Below are 20,916 nucleotides of genomic sequence, written 5' to 3' on the forward strand. Positions count from 1 at the left end.
TTTGAAAATAAATAGAAAATATATATCTTCTGTAAATCGATTTATAATGCACTTTAAAAGACAAAAATGAAGATTTTCATTTTATAATTAATATCAATGATTATATTTGCGCCATCTACGTTGCATAAACGTATTACAAACGGTACGAATGTTTATAAAATTTCCCTAAACTAACTAGAAGGTTTGACCAATTCGCGTATTCGATCGTTGCAATGTCTAGGGAAATAATACGAAAGATAAGATTATTTAGTAAAGATCTCTTTACCACTAATTTTTAATAAGATGTACGTACAATTTTCAAGGTAATTCACAATGGCATTATATAGAATATATTATTTTAAATGATTATTTAAATTATAGTATATATAGGATCGAACGAAATATAAATATATATAATAAATTTCGATTAGCCAATAAGATATTTAACATTATAAGACCCAATTGTATAAATATTATTTTGTGCAACTGTAAAAAGCGCCATGCGGCTTGAACTCAAGTACGCGTGTTGCTTTCCCGCGTGCAAATGGAAAGCATCCACCGTGTGCGCTAGTAAGTGAATGTTCCTACATCGAGCTACGCCGAGTATGTGCATACGGTAGTTCGTGGCTTGGTGTTATGTAGGATACTGTCATGAGAAGAATTTGAAGCGAAAGTTTTGTTTTGTGTTCAAAGTTCAAAGGCGATAATCATTAGTAAAATGACTCAAACGGTGAAGGCTATTTTGTAGGGATTGATGAAATTAAAAAAACGAAAGAGTCTGTGCGCGCAGTGCATGAATATGCCCGCCAAGGTCTCAAAGAAGGTCGTAGGCATGATCATACGAAGCCGAAAGTCCATCATGAAGGATGGAGTCATTACGGTACTGAAAATTTCATTGAATTACATTTTAACGCACACAAGTGGTTAAAGTAATCTATGATCCCCCTATATTTTATATTTAATTGTCTTCTGGAATATTATGAAATCATAGGATGAGCACGAACAGTCTATGTAAAGGTCTATGTTTACTATTTTACGTACAGTTTATAATTATTATATAGAATATTTTCTCTTTTCAAATATGTTTAACAATCTTTGTTTTAACACAATAATATCATACATTTGAAATTAATTTATTTTCAAAAGAAACAGTAAAACATGTTGTGATATTTATAAACACAACTTACTTATGAAGATTATATTTCCTTTGTTTATTTTATCTTTTTCTTTTATATAGTAACAAAGAAGTTGTTATTTTTCTATTGATTTCATTATATCACATTATATATGGAATATTTATTTCTTTTTTGATTGATCTTGTAATGGTATATAAATATTGTTAAGAACATTATCATATCTCTTCAAAAGATATATTCTTCTTTCATTTGTATGATATATTTCTACAGTACTGTTTTCTTTTAATTATAAGATAAGGATGGTACAGTAAAGAAAATTAGTAAACAAAGTTTATATAGTACATCATGCTTCTTTTCCAATCCTGTTAAAGCATCTGATCTTAAGGGTTTTAGTTCTTTTTTTTATTTCCCTTAAAGTTTTCATCTATAATATTATTTAAATAGATTGGTTTTTTTTTTTTTTTTTAGTTTAACTCTTTCTTTTTAATTTGTTTTATTTTTTAAAACTTAAGAGTGACATTCGTATTATTAGGAAAATTAGATAAACTAAATAATTAGTACAATATGGCAATGAAATTTTTTTCTAATCTATTGACATGAATTTCTTAAAAAAAAAATATATATATATATGTTACATAAAGTATAATCTCGTTAATTAATTAATAAATTAAACAATAATATAATATATAATTGATATTATAATATCGTATAAAATAAAAATGTTAAAAGTGTGATGTAAAATGAGAGAAAAAGAGAATGGGAGAGAGAGAAAGAGAAAGAGAGAGAGAGAGAGAGATAGAGAGAGAGAGAGAGAGAGAGAGAGAGAAAGGGTATCAAAGTTATAAAGATTAGTTAAGATGATATAAGAAAAAGAAAATATTATGAATAGTTGTCGCCATTCGACATTATTAAATCGATCGTACTACGGCTTTCTGTATAATAAAGTTTCCGTGTATATTGATCGGTGACAACTAATCGCCACGTACATACACGTACGCAGGTACAATTTTTAACGTGCATTTATCAAAAATATGACACAGAGAGATATAAACTTCTCCTGATTACTGAGAATAACTTTATTTTGGAAAGGGCAATGGTTCGGTACGTAATCGAAATGAGTGATTGAATACCATGAAGTGGTTATGATACTCCTGAAGTTATATCGAATCGAAACTATTACGATGAATAGAGTATAGAATGTTACAAGAGTAGTAGAGTGGGGATCAGTGGGAGAGAGTTGCAATGCAGTGGTTTGTGTTCTCGCGGATATTTTCATATAATCATAATCAAAATAAGGAAAATTTGTTAAATAGCAAGTTTAGAAAATTTCTTTTGAAATATGTGATCGTATGTAATTTAATGGAAATTGTATCGATTAATGTACGGGACTTTGAAAGACGTTAGGGAACGAAATGGAGTATGCCTCCACCCGACGTAAAAATTGGTCTTCGATATGCGTGTTACGATTTCTAAAGAGATACGTCAATCGTTGAATATTTTTGATATTCTCGGAAATTCAATTTTCGTAAACGGACATCGTGTAATCCTATATCGGACATTAATTGTCGCGATTGCGGAACCGCATGACGTCACGCCTCGACCGTGAGTTCCGAAGTCAAGGCTGCAGAGGTTCACCTGTCAAAAGATATCGGAACATTAAGATATTTCATGCCAATTCGGAAATTTGCCCTCAATTTTGAAATATTCACCGATGTATCGTATTATCGAATTATATCGTGTCCTAAGCTTAAACGATACAAATTGCGAAAAAAGTTTGTAAAAGGGGATACTACGCAGGATAATTATTGGCAGGCTTTAAAAAAATTTTTATCAGCAAGCTATGTACTATTGTATAAGAAGGATCTCTGGTATTTATATGAAAGTTTATTCCTTATTGAGTGTGATTATAATATACGAAAAAGCAGGAAATATTATAAAAATGTGCATGAGCAGATGATTTATCGTTCCAATTTGAGGGATCATAAAAAAAAATTCAAAATTATAAGAATAAAATTTCACAAAGATAAAGATAAATGAGTTGAAATGTGCGTTGCACTGCCGATCAAGTAATTTTTGATGCTTCTTAAGCGGTCACAGAAATAAATTCTGGCATTCATAGATAAGTGAAAAAGCTAAAGATAGCCATCCTTTTAGATATATCCTTTTGCTTCATTTCTGGAAAGAATTAGCGTTCTTCGTGGCACTGATGTGAAGTGATGTTCCTTTTTAAAGGTTGTACAAAAAACTTGCAAAGAATACTCATTTGCACTTATAATGCTTGTGATATATATTAAGGAATAAGTTAACTCCATAAATAATGAAATTTACTTCTTAAATGTAATATAATTACTTAAGATACAAAATAAATTAGCACAAAGAACATGGTGCTTGACTTAATCAGTTATATAAAATAAACGTAAGAAAGGAAAGATAAACTTTATATGATCTGAATATTTGGTCAAAGAAGACTGTGAAAATTGATCACACAAATTGCTTAAGAAAAGTGCGTGCACATATATAAATGTACTTATAAATAAATATATCCGATGTGGTATTATTATTCGGTGTAATTTATATTCAAAGATAATGCAATAAAATTATATTCATAACATGATCTTAACAAATAAAAGTGTGATTAAACAAAAGTATGAGAAAAAATATATAGACAAAGATACATTTTTAAGATTTTAGTCTACAAAAGGTTGAGCGCGTAATTTTTTCAAGATAAGTCAAAGATTTATGAGATGCAAACAAATATTTGTATTATATGGATTTCCACGAAAGATAAAATGATCAAGTAAATAATTAAGTATGAGAAAAAATACGTATAGTAATAATTCTTAGGGGTCATGCCCCCTGGGGCAAAAGGGGGAGCAGAGGGCTTGGGCCCTTCCTGTTCTGATATTCACAATAGTCAAGAACATGCTATTGCAAAATTTACACCTCCTCTTACATTTGCCCAGCAATGCTACAGGCACCTTAAGGTTTCATTTTACAATTTATAATTCCATTATTTCTAATTCTATAGCTGATAATAAATTATTGCTATTTAATAATATTGTATATTCTTTTATTTCACAGAGTTCTGGAGTAGGAGAGGCAAGCGTATATCATGCATTGGTTGTAATATTTTTGGAATTTTTTGCATGGGGTTTATTAACCATGCCTATCATTTCTGTATTAAATGAAACATTTCCGGATCATACGTTCCTCATGAATGGTTTAATAATGGGCATCAAAGGGATTTTATCTTTCCTTTCGGCACCATTAATTGGTGCATTATCAGATGTGTGGGGTCGAAAATTTTTCTTACTTATCACAGTGGCCTTCACCTGTGCACCAATTCCACTAATGAGCATAAACACATGGTGGTTTTTTGCTATGATTTCAATAAGCGGTGTTTTTGCTTGTACTTTTTCTGTAGTATTCGCATATGTTGCCGATGTTACAGAAGAAAATCAAAGATCATTGGCATATGGTTTAGTAAGTACTATTTTTTTTTTTATATCACATTGTTTTAAAAGCCAAGAATATCTTTTTAACTACATCTTTATAAATTAATTTAATCGTTTTAGGTTTCTGCAACTTTTGCTGCTAGTATGGTAATTAGCCCAGCTTTAGGAGCTTATACCATGACAAAATATGGAGAAAATTTGGCAGTTGCATTAGCAACAGCAATTGCAGTCTTAGATGTTTTTTTCATATTAGTAGCTGTACCTGAAAGTTTACCTGAAAAAGCAAGACCACCAGCACCCATATCTTGGGAGCAAGCTGATCCTTTTGCAGCCCTAGGAAAGGTAATAAATGTCTAAGAAACTTGGCAGTATATTAGAATTTCTATTATTAGAAATTTCTATTATTATTTTTAGTATTATGTCACATTTATAATTATCATTATTAATCATTGTGTTCTTTTTTTATTATATCAGGTTGGAAAAGATCATACAATTTTGATGCTGTGCGTCACTGTGTTCCTGAGTTATCTTCCTGAGGCAGGTCAATATAGCTGTATTTTTGTCTACTTAAAATTGGCTATGGGATTTTCTGCTGCTATGGTGGCATGGTTTATTGCTGTGGTTGGAATATTAAGTGTGGGGGCTCAAATAATACTAGGACCTTTAATGAGAACCCTTGGTAGTAAACATACTATAATGTTGGGCCTTTTGTTTGAGATGTTACAACTCATGTGGTATGGCTTCGGTTCACAAACATGGTAATGTCACTTTTATAGTTATTTTCGTAATTAATTACATTTCCTGGAACACATCATTACTTTATATGGATTAATTTTTAAAGGATTTACGGTTATAAATATAAATTTTTGTATAAATTGATTGCAATTTCAAGGATGATGTGGGCAGCAGGAGCTCTAGCATCTGTGTCAAGTATCACATATCCTGCAATTTCTGCATTTGTATCTATGCACTCGGATGCCGATAAGCAGGGTTTGGTACAAGGAATGGTGACTGGAATGCGTGGTCTCTGTAATGGTTTGGGACCTGCAATGTTTGGTGTAATATTCTATCTTTTTCATGTTGATCTCAATGATGATACACCCTCTCTCCCCTTAAAACCATCTCTTTTGGATGAGAATAACAGAACGGGAACTGCCACACAACACCTTGATATTATGCCCCAGGTACTTCTTGATAAGTTATAAAGTATTGATATATCACATTGCATTAAGGTTATATATATCTAGTTAACATACAATAATTATGATACAATATTTATTGGAGACAAAATTAAAAAATATTTTTTTCAGCTTGTACCAGGTCCGCCATTTGTATTTGGCGCATTACTAGTGATTTGCGCATTGCTGGTTGCTGCATTCATCCCTGAAACTACCACAATGGCAACAGGAGCATTACATCATCCATCCACCTCCCGGAGGCCCTCCGGTAAATACGCATATCAGAAATGTACGTTACAGGTTGCCACATACACTAAAAAACAAATGTGTTTGGTGGTGGGTTTATTTGGAAGTCATTGCTTCAGGGTTTTTTACATTGAAAGTAATATATATTTGCTAATATTAATAACTGCAATAATATTTAATTAAGTATATATTTTTCATTGCTTAGAAATAATTACTTTTAAAATATGTAATATATATGACTGTACACACGCACGCGCGCGCGTTCATATTTATCGATGAAATATATCAATTACAGATAAAAATGTTTCATTTTATATTCGAAAAGATTTATTTTAAATCAATAAAATATTTTTTACAGGTTTATCCTTGGACGTTCATTATGAGCCAGATAGGATGGGAAGTGGAAGAGGAAAGGTAGGACCACTATCACCACTAGTCGACAATTGCAACTCTGCTGCACTATAGCTGCTGATAAATTCAAAGACAGTTATTGTTCATGGGCAAGATATGTATTCTCACAAAACGACGAAACATTAATCAGTGAAGTGGTCACCGGTGTAAAGTGCACCAACTTCAAAGAGATTGTAATAGATTTGTCTATAATGTATTATACTATTTCTTTAAGTCATTAACTAAGCTTGATTTTAGGACTATCAATCAACTTAATGTTTAGGTTGTAATTTCCACAAGCAGTGCTTGTGTGACTAAGAAAGGGTTCTTCTTCAAAGCAGATACAGCCCTATTTGGAACAGAGTTTTGTTATATATATATATATAAAAAGAAAAAAAAAAAAAAGAAAAAAGAAAATGAAGAAAAAAAATCAAGTTGCTCTGTTCTTTTAACAATTCTTGAATTGAATTATATTATACTAGAAGTCAGCAATTTTGAGACAACAACCATTGATCACTAGTTTGCGTAGCTTGCCAATAGCAATGCAGCACAAAATGGCAAGAAAAATGACAGTATTTTTAATAGACTTCTAAGTTGTGTCATATCCTTTATTTGAGTACCCTTTTATTGATTTAATATCTAATACAAAAAGGAAAACATGCAAATTTAATTTTTATTAGCTAATCGCTATATGATAATACACTTTGCGGATATACATTACATTGTAATGTCTATGAGAACATCCATTAATCATGCAAAAACATTAGGATGAAAATGGTAAAAAGTTTCATTTCTTTCTTTCATGACACTCACACATTCCTGATAATAAATATGCAGTATATTCATAATAGAAAGTCACTGCTTTATATTGTAGAAAACATTGAAACCTTGAATACTTTTACCCCATTAGAAATTATATTTTTGAATACATAAACGTTTTCTCTTCTATTGTTGTCATAGCTACAATATTTAAAATGCGTAAATTTCACCAAAGTTAAGAGGTATGTTGTGTAATATTTTATTGTTTTATTATGAACATAGGTAATTCTATCATAGTGTTCATTATCAAGTAGGAGTAGTTGCGCACTTCTGTCTTTTTAATTAATTTATACACAATGATAACTTAATTTAAAGCATTTTACAGAATGTGTGAACTACTTTTTTTTCTGCACAAAATATCTATCATTTAGTGATTATAAATTGTCAGCATGAATGAAAAGGCCTTAATGAATATAACACAATTTATATAAATTTTGTCATCCTAAGGCAACAAGAAAAATTAAAGAAATTCTGATAAAACATTATTGTGTAGCCCTATTTTTAATTAAAAACTTTTAATATGACCAAAGCGTTGATCATATATAAATTTAGTATTATATCATCAGCATTCAGGAATGTATTGGTAGAATACTTTATCTGTTTACTGTCTCAAATTGTGAATGGCTCTGTTAAATTCAAATATTTTGTGTTTCTTAAGATTTTCAATAACAAATTAAATCATTAGATGAAATTATTTTTAGATAATTTATGATAATGAACATGAATTTTCAATTCATATCTGTATATATAAAATTTATCGAAGTTGTATTATTTCAAACAATATTTTACTTTAAGTACTTGGAATATAACACTTTCAATTGGTTGCATATATCATTCTTGCCTGGCTTGCATCAAATTGCTAATGCCATTATTAAAAAAAATAAACTAACAATAAGAATAAAAAGAAAGACATTTGGTCTTTTAATGCCAAAGAACGAAAAATAAAAGAAAATTGTTTTGGAAACTATGGTGGATATAGATAAGAAAACAATATATTTCTGCAGAAAATGTTGGATATGCCAGTAAGACATACACTTTTATATGATCTCAACTTTCTCCAAGAATTTTTCTGTTTTCTAATTTAATAATGTTCCATTTAATGATTGTTTCAGAGTTGAGTTAAAAAGTTTTGAAATTACTATTGACAAAGTAATGAAACAAATTGGAGTAATCTATTATTCAATTTCTTTTTCCTTATTTTCGTTATTTAGATAAAAATTAATTTTGTATATATATATATATATATATATATATATATAAGGAAAGCTTTTGCAAAATATAAAATTGTTCTATATTAATATTAAAATTGAGCAGCAGATTTCTTGGAGAATGCAAGTATAAATAGTACAGACACAAATGTACACTGTTGTTGTGTTAATTCCTAGAAATCCTTTAGTAACATGCTCTTATTCACTGGAGTACATATATACAATTGTATCATACAGCAAAACATCATGAGATGAATAGAAAGAATATAATGTTAAATATAAGTAGGTACTAATGTCATGGCTTGACTCTTTGCTGAGTTAAGTAATTGTATATGTACAATGTATGATGGGTGCGCTAATAAAAAAAAGTAAATATTTTTAAGATAAAAGAAGGTATGCCTAAGAGAATAGCTCTTTTTTCATGGTTTTTCTTTTTTTTTTTTTTTTTTATTATTATTATTTTTTTTTTTTAATTATTTTCTCATGTTTTACAGATTTGTAGAATATAGTTCCTCATATTATGTACTCTGTGTTATATTCACTGTATTTTGTGAAATAGATGTTAGTGTAGAACCACTTTGCTGCCAAGATTCTATTGCTTTATTTACTATTAATTCAGACGTTTTTTCAGTTATCTAAAAAAAAAAAAATATATACATTAAATAATTATTAAACGATATTTATAAACTATAGTTGTATTTAATAATTAATTTACATTATTGATTGTATTCAACACACTATCTATAGTGTCAGTGCGCAATAGAAAACGCCTAAGAGTGGTTAACATAATCACAGCCACAAACACCAAAATTTTATATGCTCCTACAGTTATTTTGTCCCATATCCTATAATTAGAAAATCAATCATTGCATTGTTATAGTATAATTATGATTACAGTTTATTATGTAACTTTATAATGTATATTGTAATCATTCTTCCAATTATTTGATTGATATTTTATTATAAATTATAATATATATACTTGGCTATTGATCCATTACATATTGTGCCTGCAAAACACGAGTAAAACCACATATCAAATGGAAGATTATGAAGAGCTTCAATTCTGGCCAGATGTTTAGATAATTCTGGATCTTCTCTTTCTAATAATGTACATGTACATTCTTGTAATCTACCAACTTCTGCATGAAATTTTTGTACCTGATTCAAAAGTCCACATAGTATCCAATATACATCTACTAATTTATCTTGTCCAGAATCCGTATCTATTATATGCCAGAGCGCCTCAGCCATTCTGCTCATTGCCCTAATACAAATGTAATCTGAATTGTACATTGCATTTGTACAATAGTTAGAATATGTTTAGCAAATTGCTTTTACGTATATTATATTTTTATATATATATATATATATATTATAATAAATACCGCTAACCTATATAAAGATGATTCCAATTGAGTACTCATATCTATTTTTGTTCGTCTTGTTCGTAAAAGCCACATTGTAAGAAGCATTAAATGTGGTTTTGCATTGTATTCCATAAACTTTGTTACTTTGAGTGCTTTCTGTAAATCTTCAAATTCTGCTTTACGTTGTTTCATTATAAATTCATGGCTTTCTATATAAACAGGTATAACGTCAAGTAATATTTTCCATATTAAATTTCTATACATAGCAGGGACAGTGAATCTTAAACAGAACTGTTTGAGTTTCATTTTATCAAATGGATGTTCTTTTAACAATATCTCCAATGACTTTTTTTCTTCCACACTGCGAAATCCTACCTAAAATGTAGAAAGATACAATATTAGATTATATGTTTTAAGTGAAAGTTAATATTCAACAATTACAAAAGTGAGAAACTAAAATTATTTAATGACATATATTAAACAAAATAAATTAATTATGAAAGTTTATATTTGTTTACCTTCTCATAATAAGAGGATCGAAAATTTCGTTCATCTGTCATTTTGTTAATAATTAAAATTTTTTATAAAGTATTGTTAAAAAAACATTTCATTTATGAAGTCTATAATAATCGTTGACCATTTACATATTTTAATTCACATATATTAAAAATCAGCCATACTTTTACATTCTTAATAAACTATACAAGTAATAATTAAACTAATTTATAACAAAGTAGTATTCAAGATTATAACCGTATAACATATGCTATCAGCTGATCGTGTTATACACGCTCACGAGCAAATATCAAACAGAATCTATGATCAGCTATATACAATAGCCAATCGTATTTTGTTTTTAAACACATGTGATTGGTGGACAATACTCGAGAATACTTATTTGAATTTTTCACCAGATGGCGACACTTCACTATAAATAATTCCGGTTACGGCCTTACAAATTAATTTTTAATTATTTAAACAATCTTTAATAAACAGCGGAATAGAATAGACTAATATTTAAACAATAGTTCATTTATATAAACAATAAAAATATGATAAGGCGCGTGGGACTTAGAATAATTTTAAATTAATATTTCGATACTTAAAATTTTCATCTTGGAGTAGTTAGCCTTGCGAAATATAAACATAAACACACTTTTTCTTAACTTTGACAGTCTCAGAGTTAGTTCTCTCATGCACTCCAACGTGTACACATCGAGACTCACATTTTCTATATGAGTAAAGTTATAAATTAATACTTTCGATAATTTTATAATTATATAAACAATCTTTAATGTACACGTAGTACAATAAACTAATATTTAAACAATAGTATATTCCCTTAAACATTATAAAGATCGTAAAGAGCGAGAAAATTAATATAATTTTAATGTAAAATTTCAGCGCTTTAAATTTTAATCTCGAGATTGTTGGCCTTGCGTAATATAAACATACACAGTCTATTTATTAACTCTGACAATTATCGAGTTAGTTTTATTTTGCACTCCAAAGTGTGCACATCTAAACTCACTCTTTCTAAACGCGAAAACTTATAATAAAATATTTTCGATAACTTTTCAATTATTTTTACAATATTTAATGTACACATAATACAGCAGACTAATATTTAAACAATAGTACATTCATTTAAACATTAAAAAAACGGAAACGCGCGAAAAATTAAAGATAATATTAATATGAAATTCCAATATTTAAAAATTGTTGGCCTTATGTAATAGAAAACAAAAACGCATCTTTCCTTAACTATGACAATTAGTAAATTAGTACTCACTTGCATTTCGACGAGTGAACATCGCTTTCTCACATTCTAAAACCGAAAATTCATAAACTAATATACTCGATAATTTTATAATTATTTAAACATTATATAATATATGCAGAGTATACTAATAATAATTACATAAAACAATAGTACCTTCGCTTAAACAATAAAAAGAAGTTAGCGAGCACATAAATATAAAATAATTTTAATATAGAATAAAAATACTTAAAATTTGCACCTTGTGGTTGATGGTCTTGCGTAATATAAACATAAAGGCGCTTTCTCTTAACTTTGACAGCATCCGAGTTAGTTCTCTCTTGTACTAGGTCATGTGCACACCACGAGTCTCATTCTCTAAACGAGAAAACTAATAAATTAATACTTTCGCTAATTTTATAATAATTTAAACAATCTATCAAGTACGCAGGATAGACTAAAGTGATAATTAAGAAATAAAGCATTTATTTAAACATTAAAAATAGTTAAACGCGCAGTGGACTTAAAATAATTTAAATATAAAGTTCCATTACTTTTAAATTTCAATTCGGGGCAGTCGGCCTAGCGTCATATAAACATAAACGCAATTTTCCGCGACATTAACAGTTCGCGAGTTAGTTTTCTCTTGCTCTTCGACCTGTGCACATCGCGATTCTATCTTCTAAACGCCAAAGCTTATAAATTAACATTATCGATAATTATATAAACATTTAAACGACTTTCATTGCACGCGGGATAGAATAGAGTAATATTTAAACAATAGTACATTTATTTAAACATTAAAAAGTCTGAATCGCGCGCGGGACTTAAAATAATTTTAATATAAACTTTTATCACTTTAAAATTTTAATTTCGGAGTAGTTGTCTCGTGCAATATAAACATAAACGCACTTTTCCACGACTTTGACAGTTCGCGAGTTAGTTTTCTCTTGCTCTTCGACCTGTGCACATCGCGATTCTCTCTTCTAAACGCCAAAGCTTATAAATTAACATTAACGATAATTCTATAAACATTTAAACGACTTTCATTGCACGCGGGATAGAATAGAGTAATATTTAAACAATAGTACATTTATTTAAACATTAAAAAGTCTGAATCGCGCGCGGGACTTAAAATAATTTTAATATAAACTTTTATCACTTTAAAATTTTAATTTCGGAGTAGTTGTCTCGTGCAATATAAACATAAACGCACTTTTCCACGACTTTGACAGTTCGCGAGTTAGTTTTCTCTTGCTCTTCGACCTGTGCACATCGCGATTCTATCTTCTAAACGCCAAAGCTTATAAATTAACATTATCGATAATTATATAAACATTTAAACGACTTTCATTGCACGCGGGATAGAATAGAGTAATATTTAAACAATAGTACATTTATTTAAACATTAAAAAGTCTGAATCGCGCGCGGGACTTAAAATAATTTTAATATAAACTTTTATCACTTTAAAATTTTAATTTCGGAGTAGTTGTCTCGTGCAATATAAACATAAACGCACTTTTCCACGACTTTGACAGTTCGCGAGTTAGTTTTCTCTTGCTCTTCGACCTGTGCACATCGCGATTCTCTCTTCTAAACGCCAAAGCTTATAAATTAACATTAACGATAATTCTATAAACATTTAAACGACTTTCATTGCACGCGGGATAGAATAGAGTAATATTTAAACAATAGTACATTTATTTAAACATTAAAAAGTCTGAATCGCGCGCGGGACTTAAAATAATTTTAATATAAACTTTTATCACTTTAAAATTTTAATTTCGGAGTAGTTGTCTCGTGCAATATAAACATAAACGCACTTTTCCACGACTTTGACAGTTCGCGAGTTAGTTTTCTCTTGCTCTTCGACCTGTGCACATCGCGATTCTATCTTCTAAACGCCAAAGCTTATAAATTAACATTATCGATAATTATATAAACATTTAAACGACTTTCATTGCACGCGGGATAGAATAGAGTAATATTTAAACAATAGTACATTTATTTAAACATTAAAAAGTCTGAATCGCGCGCGGGACTTAAAATAATTTTAATATAAACTTTTATCACTTTAAAATTTTAATTTCGGAGTAGTTGTCTCGTGCAATATAAACATAAACGCACTTTTCCACGACTTTGACAGTTCGCGAGTTAGTTTTCTCTTGCTCTTCGACCTGTGCACATCGCGATTCTCTCTTCTAAACGCCAAAGTTTATAAATTAACATTATCGATAATTCTATAAACATTTAAACGACTTTCATTGCACGCGGGATAGAATAGAGTAATATTTAAACAATAGTACATTTATTTAAACATTAAAAAGTCTGAATCGCGCGCGGGACTTAAAATAATTTTAATATAAACTTTTATCACTTTAAAATTTTAATTTCGGAGTAGTTGTCTCGTGCAATATAAACATAAACGCACTTTTCCACGACTTTGACAGTTCGCGAGTTAGTTTTCTCTTGCTCTTCGACCTGTGCACATCGCGATTCTATCTTCTAAACGCCAAAGCTTATAAATTAACATTATCGATAATTATATAAACATTTAAACGACTTTCATTGCACGCGGGATAGAATAGAGTAATATTTAAACAATAGTACATTTATTTAAACATTAAAAAGTCTGAATCGCGCGCGGGACTTAAAATAATTTTAATATAAACTTTTATCACTTTAAAATTTTAATTTCGGAGTAGTTGTCTCGTGCAATATAAACATAAACGCACTTTTCCACGACTTTGACAGTTCGCGAGTTAGTTTTCTCTTGCTCTTCGACCTGTGCACATCGCGATTCTCTCTTCTAAACGCCAAAGCTTATAAATTAACATTAACGATAATTCTATAAACATTTAAACGACTTTCATTGCACGCGGGATAGAATAGAGTAATATTTAAACAATAGTACATTTATTTAAACATTAAAAAGTCTGAATCGCGCGCGGGACTTAAAATAATTTTAATATAAACTTTTATCACTTTAAAATTTTAATTTCGGAGTAGTTGTCTCGTGCAATATAAACGTAAACGCACTTTTCCACGACTTTGACAGTTCGCGAGTTAGTTTTCTCTTGCTCTTCGACCTGTGCACATCGCGATTCTCTCTTCTAAACGCCAAAGTTTATAAATTAACATTATCGATAATTCTATAAACATTTAAACGACTTTCATTGCACGCGGGATAGAATAGAGTAATATTTAAACAATAGTACATTTATTTAAACATTAAAAAGTCTGAATCGCGCGCGGGACTTAAAATAATTTTAATATAAACTTTTATCACTTTAAAATTTTAATTTCGGAGTAGTTGTCTCGTGCAATATAAACATAAACGCACTTTTCCACGACTTTGACAGTTCGCGAGTTAGTTTTCTCTTGCTCTTCGACCTGTGCACATCGCGATTCTTTCTTCTAAACGCTAAAGCTTATAAATTAACATTATCGATAATTCTATAAACATTTAAACGATTTTTATTGCACGCGGGATAGTATAGAGTAATATTTAAACAATAGTACATTTATTTAAACATGAAACATCCTGTATCGCGCGCGGGACTTAGAATAATTTTAATATAAACTTTTATCACTTTAAAATTTTAATTTCGGAGTAGTTGTCTCGTGCAATATAAACATAAACGCACTTTTCCACGACTTTGACAGTTCGCGAGTTAGTTTTCTCTTGCTCTTCGACCTGTGCACATCGCGATTCTCTCTTCTAAACGCCAAAGCTTATAAATTAACATTATCGATAATTCTATAAACATTTAAACGACTTTCATTGCACGCGGGATAGAATAGAGTAATATTTAAACAATAGTACATTTATTTAAACATTAAAAAGTCTGAATCGCGCGCGGGACTTAAAATAATTTTAATATAAACTTTTATCACTTTAAAATTTTAATTTCGGAGTAGTTGTCTCGTGTAATATAAACATAAACGCACTTTTCCACGACTTTGACAGTTCGCGAGTTAGTTTTCTCTTGCTCTTCGACCTGTGCACATCGCGATTGTTTCTTCTAAACGCTAAAGCTTATAAATTAACATTATCGATAATTCTATAAACATTTAAACGATTTTTATTGCACGCGGGATAGTATAGAGTAATATTTAAACAATTGTACATTTATTTAAACATTAAAAATTCGAAATCCCAATTATCTAATCATTTCTCCTTTATCTTTTGTCGAGTAAACTTCTATAGTGTCTCAGGATGTCTGCGTTGCAAGTATCAACATATTTTATGGTAAATATATTTTTATATCTAATGTTTCTTCAATAATTTATACAGTTTCTTATTATAACCACGATATTAATAATTTTGTTTTTATTTTGTTTTTTCAGTACGTCATTGCAATCGCTGGGGAATCAAGGATGTTATCTTCTATTGTTTAAATATGAATATCGCGAAGTAGAAGCAGTGTTTGTTCGTTCGCGTTTCGCGATTTAAAAAGCAAAAGTTTTTGCAATGTCTGCGTGCAATGCAGTCGTTAGAGTCAGTGTTTGTTCGCAAAATTTATTAATTTTTTAACAGTCGCATAGGCTGTATTTATAAAAGACAGTAGATTTTCGCGAAGTAAATTCAGTGACCGTTCGTTAAAAAATAACTATCGCGATATAGAGTCAGTGCATCATTGAAGAGATTCTAGATCAACTTCGATGTCGACCTACCTAATTTTCAACCATATGCGAATCGTCCCCTCTCTATTTCGACCTGAACGAGTGTTTTGGAGCCATCGCAGAACTTCTTAAGTAGTGAGTGAATTTTTATGTCCCTCCAATCACTCAATCATGTCGAGGACGAAAGGTCCGAATCGGCACGGGTGATTGGTTGTAATTAATTAGTAGAAGAGCATTGAGTGACCACGAGTAAATTTCTTCGGTGATTTACTCGTGAATGGTTTCTTATTTTTTCATTTATTTATTAGATCAGGATAGGGTCTTCTTGCTCAAACGCGTTTATAATTATTTTATTTGGGATTTTGAATATTTTAATACATTTTTAAATATTTTACTCGCGCGGAAATAAGTAAAGAATCGATATTCATAAGTTCTAATAAAGAACGAGCAAGAAGACACTCGCGATGGATAGTCTCTGGATTACAAACGAAACTGTGGATGATTTTATTACAATAATTAAAATATTCGTTTGTAAGAAGGAACGTCCAAGGATTTACTTTATATTTTTAAATAATTATTAATTAAATATTTAATCAATTTAAATCGATACAAGAAAAGTCTCGATAGAGTCATTGGTTTTGAAAGAGAAAAATCGAGTAGAATGATTGCTAAAAAACAAAGAGACGTAGTCCGTAAGCCTAGATGATAAATTAATTAATTTTTAGCTCAGGATTTTCAGCAATTAATATACTATTATCTAATTTCTAATTTTTTTATAATTAATATCTAATTTCTCCCACGCTGCGAAAAAGTATCTTTCGAAAGGATAATAACTTTTCAGATGCGTTAGGGTTGTATTAGGGTTTTCTTTCATTTCTTAGAATTTGTAATCAAATTTTGTCGTTACAGTTTTAGAGTGATAATCGATTAGGTTGAGGCACGAAGTAAAGAAGAGGCTATATGCCGAAGACAACATGTGGCTCAAGAGGACAACTATTAGGCTATTGAGTTATTTTCGAAGGTTCACTAGGAACTTTCGAGAATGGCTCTTATTTTTACCATATTAGTATTTTAATTTTACCATATTGTCACTCAAAATGCTCTTATGGTGATGGGTATAGGGGTGTAAATTTAAAAAACTGAGACGAAGTAACTTTCCGTAAATAATATTCCCACATTGCCACGCGTACGCGAATAGGATTATTTCATATTTTATGCCTTTTTAATATTAAACTGTTCTTTAAAACTTAATTGAATTTATGATTCTAGTTTAATAAAATCAAATTTTACGTTAAAGTCGATTGATAAATTTAGCACATTTTTTCTTTTCTAAAGTTCAATTAAATTCATAATTTTATTTTAATAAAATCGAGTTCTATATTAAAATCATATATTTATGAAATGTATAAGTAATACAATATTTCTTTCAGAGAAAATAATATTTCTTTAAATTAGTATTCTACATATTTCATTTTTTTTTTGTTAATTAATCTTTTATTTTTGTTAAGTTTAATTAAATTAAATCCAGAATTTTATCGTTCGTATAATTAATTTATATATGTACATATTCTTTTCTTTTTCCTTATTTCTTTTCAGCTAGTTCCAGGTTGTGGGATCGCGAACACGAGAAGGAATAATTAATAAAGAAGATTCTCTTAACATTTAAACAATATACAATACACGTAATTTACACGTAAATTACACGTAAATTATAATTAATTAATATTTAAACAATAGGATTTTCTTAGCAACGTTATAAATATCATATACATGTATTATCATATATTATCGAGTAATAAATATAATAATATTTCTTTCAGAGAGAATAATATTTCTTTAGGTCAGTGTTCTGCATATCCTATTTTTTTTTTTTAATTACTCTTTTATTTTTGTTATGTTTAATTAAATTAAATTCATAATTTTATCATTCGTATAATTAATATACATACGTACATATACTTTTTTCTTTCCTTATATCTTTTCAGCTATTTCCAGGTCGTAGGATCGACAACACGGGAAGGATAATTAATAAAGAAAATTATCTTAACATTTAAATAATGGACGATGTAAGTAAATCATAATTAATTAATATTATACTATTATACTATATACTATTATATTATATACTGTATAGTATGTACTATTGATTAATAGATATACTGTCGATTTAAAATTGAACCGCAAAGAAAATTCTCTTCACTGTCATTACTATTTGTTCTAATTTACTCTCATTAATTATCTTTTATTAATTATCTCGGTTGGGACCCATGGGATAGGCCCATGGGTGAGGGCCTCTGTGCGGATTGCTGTCTTTGCATCATGTAGAGCTGCTTCTATTCTCTTATCTATATGCGGCTCTCTTTTCTATCTCATATTTTTCTTGTTTTTATTTTCTATGTCATTAATACACTCTTATTAATTATGATTCATAGTCTCGGGTGGGACCCATGGGAGGGGCCCATGGGTGAGGGCCTCTGTGCGGGTTGCTGTCTCAGCATCATGTAGAGCTGCTTCTATTCTCTTATCTTTCTGCGGCTCTTTTTTAAGTTATATTTTTCTTGTTTTTATTTTCTATGTTATTAATATACTCTTATGAATTATGATTTATAGTCTCGGGTGGGACCCATGGGATGGGCCATGGGGGTGTGCCTCTGTGCGGGTTGCTGTCTCAGCATCGTATAAAACTGCATCTCTTTTTTTCTCTTTTCTATTTCATATTTTTCTTTTTTAATTATGTTTTCAGTTATGTTATTAATAAGTTATTTCTTTTTAATTATGTTTTTCATTATATGTTTAATTATGTGTTTTTTTGTATTTATTTGTCTTTATTTATGTGTTTAATTATGTGTTTAATTATGTGTTTAATTATGTGTTTAATCATGTTTTTAATTATGTTATTAATATATTTTTATTAATTATGATTTATAAATTTTAGGTAGGACATATGAGAAGCTGCGGGCTGCTGTCTCAGCATCGTATAGAACTTCATTTAAATGCATAGAAACTGCATTTTCTCTTTTCTATCTCATATTTTTCTTTTTTAATTATGTTTTCAGTTATGTTATTAATAAGTTATTTCTTTTCAGATATATTTTCTTAATATTTATTTAGGTTGTTTCTATTCAATTATGTTTTCTTAATATTTATTTATGTTGATTCTTTTTAATTATGTTTTTAATTATGTTTTCAGTTATGCTATTAATATATTCTTATTAATTATGTCTTTTTAGCTTTAGGTAGGACCCATGGGATGATGCGGGCTGCTGTTTCAACTTCGTACAGAGCTGCTTCTATTTTCATTACTTTCACCAGCTCTCTTATTTATTTATATATATTTTCTTTATATTTTACTTTTTTTTTATTATGTTTATTTTCTATTTATAATCTATATGTATATTATGTTTTATTTTATATATTTCTTTTCATTTTCTTATTTTCTCTTTAGCTTCTTCTTTTTCAGAATAGATCATGGAGGTATAGAGTCATCTGCGGCCGGATGATACATCGCATGGCAGGATTCATCATCGATTTTTACGCGAGAATACGGGAAGGATAGGAAGAACACTCGCGCGCGTGTCGGCGTGCACAAGCGTGGGTGTTCTCGGGCGCGATTAAACTTCGTTTGATTGTTCGTATCGAAAACGCGAATTTAGAGTAGAGTCACCGTTTTTCTAAAACTCACGTGAATGTTCGCGGGCGCGACTTAAAAGTCCTACCGGGGGCTTCGTTTATATTTGCTCGAATATTCGATTAGATTACCTCGCGAACGCGTTTTTTTAGAGTAGAGTCACCGTTTTCCGAACACTTGCGTGGGTGTCCGGGCGCGATTAAAAGTCCTATCATGGACTTCGTTTTAGTGTTGAAATTCGGGGTGCGCGAACGGTTTACCTTGTAGTGCTGTACATAGCTAGCCGATATTATGATAATCCTCATATTTGGTAGCGGGGCGGAAATCTCGACAAATATCATGGAAAGTCTAAATACCAGTTAGCATATGTCACTTTGGATTTCAACTTAGAGTCACCGTTATTCTAACACTCACGTGAGTGTTCGCGTGCGCGATTAAAAGTCCTACCGGGGACTTCGTTTTGTTTGCTCGAATATTCGATTAGTTTATTTAGAGTAGAGTCACCGTTTTCCGAACACTAGCGTGGGTGTCCGGGCGCGATTAAAAGTCCTATCATGGACTTCCGTTTAGTGTTGAAATTCGGGGTGCGCGAACGGTGTCACCTAGTAGTGCAGTACATGTAGCTGATCGATATTATGACGATCATGTTATTTGTAAGCGGGGGATAATCCCTCGACCAAATATCATCGAGAGTCATAATACTGGTTAACTCATGTCACTTCGGATTTCAACTTAGAGTCACCGTTATTCTAACACTCACGTGAGTGTTCGCGTGCGCGATTGAAAGTCCTACCGGGGACTTCGTTTTATTTCTTCGACATTTCTATTAGATTACTTCGCGAATTTGGATAGAACAGTAGAATCTACGTAATCATAACACACGTGAGTGTCGCGAACGCGATTAATGCGCTTTGATTGTTCGAAATTCGGAAGCACGAATTCGAATGTGCTTAATAATCCGTTATGCCCGAGGCGAGAGTGTCGAACGGTAAAGCTCTCTGTAAGTGGGGTCCCTGTAGCTAAGGCTAGATACCTCCTGTTAGCTAAGTCGCCCTAGATATCCGAAGCGGAAGGCATAAGGGATCGGTATCGTGGAACGCGGATTTTAGAGTAAATTAGAG

The 20,916-nt window shown here is 30.3% G+C and overlaps 2 protein-coding genes across 4 annotated transcripts; one reads left to right on the forward strand and one right to left on the reverse strand.

The window, feature by feature from the left end:
- Window positions 1–541: 541 nt before the first annotated feature.
- Window positions 542–8,800, forward strand: LOC124425458 (hippocampus abundant transcript 1 protein). Of its 3 annotated transcripts, none has more exons than XM_046965803.1 (7): window positions 542–859; window positions 4,197–4,598; window positions 4,691–4,912; window positions 5,045–5,328; window positions 5,463–5,754; window positions 5,881–6,037; window positions 6,353–8,800. In XM_046965803.1, exons 1-7 carry the CDS (start codon window positions 734–736, stop codon window positions 6,457–6,459), a joined length of 1,590 nt encoding a protein of 529 aa, XP_046821759.1. In that variant the 5' UTR covers window positions 542–733; the 3' UTR covers window positions 6,460–8,800. The 3 variants fall into 3 exon arrangements, with proteins under 3 accessions (XP_046821759.1, XP_046821758.1, XP_046821760.1); XM_046965802.1 differs by lacking the exon at window positions 542–859 and adding an exon at window positions 1,916–4,099; XM_046965804.1 differs by lacking the exon at window positions 542–859 and adding an exon at window positions 1,917–4,099 and having other exon boundaries at window positions 5,881–6,016.
- On the reverse strand, window positions 8,431–10,584 carry LOC124425459 (TBC1 domain family member 7). Its single transcript, XM_046965806.1, has 5 exons — window positions 10,300–10,584; window positions 9,807–10,156; window positions 9,394–9,678; window positions 9,127–9,256; window positions 8,431–9,046 (listed from the first exon to the last, which is right to left on the reverse strand). Exons 1-5 carry the CDS (start codon window positions 10,339–10,341, stop codon window positions 8,930–8,932), a joined length of 924 nt encoding a protein of 307 aa, XP_046821762.1. The 5' UTR covers window positions 10,342–10,584; the 3' UTR covers window positions 8,431–8,929.
- Window positions 10,585–20,916: the final 10,332 nt, after the last annotated feature.

Source organism: Vespa crabro, chromosome 7 (assembly GCF_910589235.1).
Source record: "Vespa crabro chromosome 7, iyVesCrab1.2, whole genome shotgun sequence".
In the NCBI taxonomy this organism is placed as follows: domain Eukaryota; kingdom Metazoa; phylum Arthropoda; class Insecta; order Hymenoptera; family Vespidae; genus Vespa; species Vespa crabro.